General features: G+C 29.3%; 1 protein-coding gene across 1 annotated transcript; it reads right to left on the bottom strand.

The window, feature by feature from the left end:
• Window positions 1–3,117: 3,117 nt before the first annotated feature.
• Window positions 3,118–5,754, bottom strand: LOC145814071 (protein FAR1-RELATED SEQUENCE 5-like). The gene is made up of 5 exons (XM_082910596.1): window positions 5,143–5,754; window positions 4,514–5,032; window positions 3,600–4,298; window positions 3,450–3,509; window positions 3,118–3,213 (listed from the first exon to the last, which is right to left on the bottom strand). The coding sequence occupies exons 1-5, from the start codon at window positions 5,752–5,754 to the stop codon at window positions 3,118–3,120; spliced, it is 1,986 nt and encodes a 661-aa protein (XP_082766722.1).
• Between the last annotated feature and the right edge of the window lie 1,849 nt (window positions 5,755–7,603).

Here is a 7,603-nt window from a genome sequence, read left to right as displayed (position 1 = left end):
ATAAAATAAAATAAAGTATAAATTACAAATATACTATTTAAAATATAGATTGTCAAAAAGATATTACTAATAAGTGTTTTTGTGGTATCGGTAAAAGACAATTTTTGTATAATACAATATACTTTTTACTAATTTCAATACATTTTTAATATTTTTATATATTTTTAAGATATTTTTTGCACACTTTTCAACATTAAATAATGCCTAAGGAAAACTTGTTAGCATTTACTTTTTACGGTAAAATTATAAATTGTTTTTTTTTAGAATATTTTATTTAATGAAATTAACAGATAAAATGAAATTCTTAATTACTCTCTTATATAATAATAAAATTACATTAGTTATTAATTGAAATATAATATCATTAAAAATTCATAATTAACTTGATGATTCATTAATAAAATGAATAATTTGTTTATAAAATTAGAAATTTGAAGAGAGAAAATTTATGCAAATCAAATAATCAAAGCTAAATCACTTTTCTCTTAACTTTTAGACAATCAATCTTTTTTAACTTATTTAAATTATTTTTGTTTAAAACTATAAACATAAATTATATTAAATAAATTAATATAGACTTTTAAATAAAAATAAATTATAATCACTTTCATAATTTTTAAAATTATAAAAACAATTTATATTTTAAGTAAATTTTAAAAGATGTATTGATAATTTGTCTTAAAATAAAAAAGTTGAGAGAGAGAGAGAGAGAGAGAGAGAGAGAGAGAGAGAGAGAGAGAGGGGGGGGGAGAGGGACGGGTGGAGAGGCTGCTTTGGGGTTAAGAGTCAAAAAGTAGCAAACCTTCCTGGGGCAATGAATAATTTTTTCTCTTGGGAGGGAGGTGGCGACTCGTGCGGGTCCTAATTGAAGTCATTCCGTGTTGTTTCCATGTGCCTGTGTGTGACAATTATGCCCTTAGTTTTGTTGTGTTTGGGTCAAGTTTGGTTGTCCTTTTTGGGAGATTTCCAAAGTTTGGACCACGTGGCTGATTGGAACGGGGCACCTAATGGAAAGATGGTAGAGAAAAACTCTATGCACCGCGTTTGAACCACTAGATAGAGGACGCGGGGCCTCTTCTGTGTATTCTCCCTGCCGTGTCTGCTGTGTTCCTCAAAATGGTACCGTTTTGTAACTTTTTTTTTTTTTTTTTTTTTTTTTTTTTTTTTTTCAATTTATATGTAATGGTTTCGTTGCCTCTTTGTTGCCGCCGTTTCTACACTCCAAGCAAGAGTGGAAAAGTTAGTTTTATTTATTTGTTTTTTACACTCCAAACAAAAGTATCTACTGTGTTAGAGTAGAAAAGTTAGTCTATTTATTTATTTATTTTATATATGTAAGAGTCTCATTAATTCTTGTTTTATTATAATAAAACAATTAATCTATCAAATTAAATTATATTTTTTTAAAAAGATTAATTTTAAAATTAAAATCAAACAAATAATATATGTTTTGACTTTTTCAAAATTGACTTAAATGCATCAAAAGTAAAATTGAAAGGGAAAAAAATTGTAATTAAACAAATCAATTTATCAAACCATAAGCAAAAAAAAATGTAACTTAAAAAAAAAAAGTTGTATCCACAAAAAAAAAAAAAAAAAACAACTTAAGGCCAAAATATATTCAATTCACATCCAACATCTGCATAAAAAAATAATAATAATAATAAAAATTCTAAGGCATTCAAACTTCAAAATCTCCCGTCAAACATCCAAAAAACTTATAGTCAATTCACATCCAACATCTGTATAAAAAAAATAATAATTCTGAGGCATACAAACTTTAAAATCTCCTGTCAAATATCCAAAAATCTTTTTCAACCACTCTAAATCATTCAAACAAAATTCTAAAAATCTTCAATTTCAATTATCAAAACAAAAACTACAAAGTGGATCCCCATGTCAATTTTGTGGAGGCGGTTGGGAATAAATAGAAAAATCAAAAGAACTCTCATTTCTAAATTCGGTCTCCATTGGATTGTGCCCCGCTAGATGAAGTGATATTCCCTAAAAAAAATAAAATAAATAAAAATAAAAAGAAAAGAAAATTCATTAGAATAAATTTTATGGACTAAATTACATTACAAACATATATATATATATTACTTACTTGAGAACTTTGGGTGTGTTTGATTGGACGGACTGGAAAAGGGGGGATTAGAATCCATCGGACTTGAGTCCTGGGACTGTGAATCCCCCGGACTATTTGGTCGGATTGGATATGTATCATGTGTTTGTTTTTTTATGGGATTAGATGTCTGGATAGGACTATTTTCAGTGAATCCAATGTTTGGTTGGACGGACTGGATAGGATAAATGAACAAAAGACTATTTTGCCCTTTTTCAATTGTTTACTAAGTAATAGTAATATTAAACATATCTTTAATATTTTAATTATTTTTAATTAAATAAATTTGTTTTTTTAAATTAAATAAATAAATAAATAAAATATCAATAAAATTTGTTTTAAATCATTACTGTATAACAAATCATTATTTTTTTTTACATACAAAACTTTACTGTGTTTGTTTATTTACACAATTAAATAATTTACTGTGTTTGTTTATTTACACAATTAAATAAATTTATTTTTTTACACAATTAAATAAATAAATAACCACTAAATTTGTTTATATTATTTTTTTAATTAAAATTTTAAATAAAACACCTATTACAATTTAAATAATGAAATTAAATAAATTATAAACAAAATTTTAAAATAAAACATCAATAAAATATCTATAAAAAATTATTTTAAAAAATTAAATAAATAAAACATCAATAAAAAGTTAAATAAAATTATTTTATTTTTAAATTGAGACATTTAAATTTTATTGAATTTTATTAAATATAATACATAATTAAATAGTAGAGGGTCAAAATGGTCATTTTCGCATCTAATCCCAACAGTGGATAGTCCCCCACTTTCTGTCCCACCCCCCCCAGGACACAATAGTCCTCCATATGGGGGACATGGAGTCCGGCGGACTAAAAAAAAATCAAACGGCGGATAAGGAGCACTATTTGGATTACAATCCAAATAGTGGATAGTCCCCCCATAGTCCCCCCAATCAAACAAGGCCTTTGTGGACTATGTGATGCTTCAAACGGTAGAGGTTGTTATTGTGGATACCTTGGTGAGTATGAATTAGTATCACATGTGTGAAGATTATACCCATAATTTATCAATTGTGGCCAATAGAGACTCCCAACATCCTATATTCCATTAAACATCATGAAAAGTAAATACACTAATACAACGTAGTCTAAAAAATAAACAAATAACATAAAACAAGAGCTAACCTATGGTTGGCTTAAAGATGAATTTTGAACATTTGTAATATTGCTTGATTGACCAATAGTCTAAATAAGTTGTAAAATTTATCAATACATTACACAATTTATATAAAAAAATAATAATAATAAATAAATAACATAAAACAATAGCTAACCTGTGGTTGGCTTGAAGATGAATTTTGAACATTTGTAGTGTTGCTTGATTGACCAATAGTCTAAAGAAGTTCAAAAAGTTATCAATACTTTACACAATTTATAAAAATAAATGCATATCATTTGAAATTTCAAAAGTACGTAAGTAATACCTTACTAAGGCGGGTTGGTTGTGAAATAACTTTTGTCTTCTTATTCATCATCTCATGCCAAGGTTTCAATCTACCCCTCCCTTTGTGTCCAACATCTTTCTTCTTTATGCCCTTAACTTGTGCAAAGTTGGGGTCATCCCCATCTAATTCTTTGGTACCAAAATTTCCAACTCCCTTCATCATATTATTTACTTTTACACACAATTCCTTAATCCCTTCATCAACCAATTGATAGAAAGGTTTGTACATAGATGCTTGAGTTGCTAGTTTCACCATTCTTGGACAAAAATCTCTATAACGTGCTAATATCAACAACTTCGGATCATCCTCATCTACTACAACAATTTTCTCTTCAATTTCACAATCTTTTGCATCCAATCTCCATCGGCCTAATATATACCTTTTGGGAATTTCCATATCATTCATTCTATCAAGTGCTTTGATTGCATGACTACATAAAATTCCGAAGTTCTCAAATTTCTTACAAGTACAATGTATTTCTCGACAGCTATTTTCTCCTCTTAGCCCAGTAACTCCCACCTTACCCTCCACAATATACTCTTCATCATTACCATACAAGCCAATTACGCACTTAACTTCTCCTTCTAACTCATGGAATTGCTTCACTTGACAACAAATGGATGTATCCAACGCATAATGAAATAAATCAAAGATAGGAGGGGTGTACAAACTCGCAACCTGGATTAAAATGGGAGACTTTTTTAATTTCATTCTTGGCAACTTTTGTCTAGAATCATATATTGCAGAAATTTCCTCATACCGCTTATCTACAACAATCCGATTGAAGTGAGTAAAGAATTGAACAATGTTATGATCACCTTTTAAATATCTCCTTAATGTTCCATTTAGACTTTCACTAAGTTGTGTGCTTCGCATTCCTCCAGTAAATATACCCACTTCATATACACATGCACCCATTGCTCTCTTTTTCTCCAAATTCTTTTCATCCACTCATTCTCTTGCAAGTTGTATTTATCAATCAAAGAATTCCAAGTTTCAATTAATTCATGCTCATTCTCGTAGTCATAAATGCAAGCTTTTAAATCGCTACTAAATTTTGAACCACTCTTGAACAAGTAACCTAAATGCTTTAAAGCATTTTGCATTAGGTGAAAAGTGCACAACCCATGAAAAACCTCAGGCATGATTTGTGAAATTGCCTTAGCCATTGCTTGATCTTGGTCTGTGAAAAAACTAATAGGCTTTTTTCCTGACATTGTATCCAAAAAAGTTTCAAATAACCATTCAAATGACTCTGTAGCTTCATCATACAATAATGCTGCACCAAAAATCACTGTCATTCTAAAGTGGTTAAAGCCAGAAAATAAAGCAAGTGGATGGTACTCCTTATTTGTTCTAAAAGTTGTGTCGAATGACACCGCATCACCGAAAAGCCCATAATCTGTTATCATCTGATGATCAGCCCAAAAAATATCAGTAATCATCTCATCTACATCCAACTGAATGGCATAGTAAAAATATGGATTTTCTGCTACTTGCTGCTGGAAATATCTTAACAAACTCCCTGCTTCACCATACTGCAAGTTTCGCTATCTTTTTGCACGTAAGTAGGTTTTCTGATCCTCCCGTGTGAACCTACAAATTCCTTCCCTCCTGCTATAGCAATAATAAGATCATGCGAAGCCTTAAGAGATATTCCAGTCTCATCAGCTATATCAATATTTATACCCTGAGCATCACATACCTTTCTCTGAGATGGCATCAAATGAGTACATTGAGGAAGATGCAAAGGGTGGTTGTGGTTGCTATCAAACTTTGACACAGTCCACTTCGACAAGTCCCGCTTAAAAGATATATGCATGAATGCATTACAATTTGTTCTTGTCTCACTTCGAGGATTTTTTATCATCGTGTACTGTTTATCTTTTTCCCTCTCTCCCTCCTTACAACAAACAAACTTTCTACTAGTCATAACACCATCTTTCTTGCTTTTGTTACAATAATCTCTTCTAATACTAAACCCCACAATTCTTCCGTATTCATTATAAAACTCATATGCAGCTTCTTCCGATGGAAACTCCATACCAAGATATGGTGATTTATCCTTCGCCAACTCTCTCCTTTCTTCGATGCATCCCTCAAGTCCACCATCATCCATTATACCATCCTCCATTTCAACACTAACAAATATGAAGAAAAAAAAAATTAAACAAAACAAGAATCTGAGCAAAAAAGTTATTAATTAATTTTAAATGCTGAGTAATTAAAAAATTCAATGAAATCTAATAAATCAATTAATAATGTAAATTAATTAAAAGGATAGGGGAGAGGAAAAAAAGATGTGTAATTTGTATAGTAATATTGGAAATTTATTTTGTCTAAGTAGATTATAATATACAATTGCAAAATTATATTAGAATTAGTATATTATATTATATAGGGAATCTTTTGGCAGACACACTTAAAGATGTGAATCATATGCCCTCTTATTATATAAATTTTTGATATATGTTTCGTATTTTTGTCACAAATGTTATGTCATTTTTTTTTATAGATTTTTTTGTTGAAACTTTTTTAAGACCATAAAATGCATAATATTATTACAAAAATACATAACATTGTTATAAAAATGTATAACATTTCCACAAAAATGCATAACATTGCTATAAAAAAAATTATGAATTACAAATTATCGTAACTCCTTAAAAAAATTATATAATATTTATACAAAAATACATAACATGTACAAAACAAATTACATAACAAAGAAATTTTCTTATAATATACAATTGTGTTTCTCAATCTATTTACAGAAAACAAATCAAACCATTATACTTGTTGAATCCACTAACACACTATACAAAATAAAATATAAAACATATATACATATAATAGATATAGATATAGATATAGATATACATACCAGTTTGTTGAACAATAATGGTCTGTAAATCCAGCAGAAGGATGGTGAAGCAAAGACAGAGAACACTATCCAATTTGTTTGAGAGAAGACAAAAATGTATAAAAAACAAAATAAAAAAAATAAAACTAATTTTCCTACTCCAACATAGCAGAGTCTTTTCCTTGGAGTGTTAGAAACGACGGTAGCTTCGTAAGGGTGTCCTACTAAAGAGTGAAACCTTTACATATAAATTAAAAAAAAAAAAAGTAGGCAAAACGGTGCCGTTTTGAGGCACATAGCAGGCACGGCAGGGAGAATACACAGCAGGGGCCCCGTGTCCCTAGATAAAGGGAGGGGTGGAGCGGATCGGTTGTGATCACGGAATTTTTAATTTGTCATCTGTTCATTAAATTAGTAGATTAAAAAAATTAATTCGCATCTATCCGTTAATTCAGTATATATGAATTGAGCGGATTGACGGATGGATGTGAATCGCTTTAACGGTTTAAAATTTTATAAATTTTCAACATAATTCAACTTGTGCACTTTCTCAAAAAAAAAAATTATAGTCAATGACTTAAAAAAGTATTACAATCACTGTTTGTCTCATCCAAAGAAAGAAAGTTTCAAATTTTAGAATATTACAATTTGTGATTCTTAAAATATAAAAACAATTCAAACCACCAAAACCATGAACGGAGTAGGAGTAGAAATTGTGTGCCTCATATTATTACATTTATATTTATTTTTGAAAACAAAAACTAGCCAGCATATATCATCTTTTTTATTCATTATTTTTAGAGTTAGATTTAAAAATAAAAAAATATACATAAACAATACATTTATTCTTTTCAATTCAAAAAATATATTCAACTTGAAAAGTCTTTTTCAACAGAATATTTAAACTCTTTTTTCAATTAAAAACACAAACAAAATATCTAAACAAATTGATAACACAAAATCTTACAACTTACTATGAGCGTTCACAGTTTGGCGGCTCGGTTGCAGCCATAGGAACCTCAAATCCGCCATCTGTTCAAAACTAGGTGGATTGAAAAAAATCAATCTACAACCGTCCGCTCGTCATCATGCATCCATCCAAAATATAGCAGATCGATTC

This window comes from Camellia sinensis, unplaced genomic scaffold (assembly GCF_055761805.1).
Source record: "Camellia sinensis isolate YWXY unplaced genomic scaffold, ASM5576180v1 Unanchor1, whole genome shotgun sequence".
NCBI classification, from domain to species: Eukaryota; Viridiplantae; Streptophyta; class Magnoliopsida; order Ericales; family Theaceae; genus Camellia; species Camellia sinensis.
This window is presented reverse-complemented; position numbering and strand designations above follow the sequence as displayed.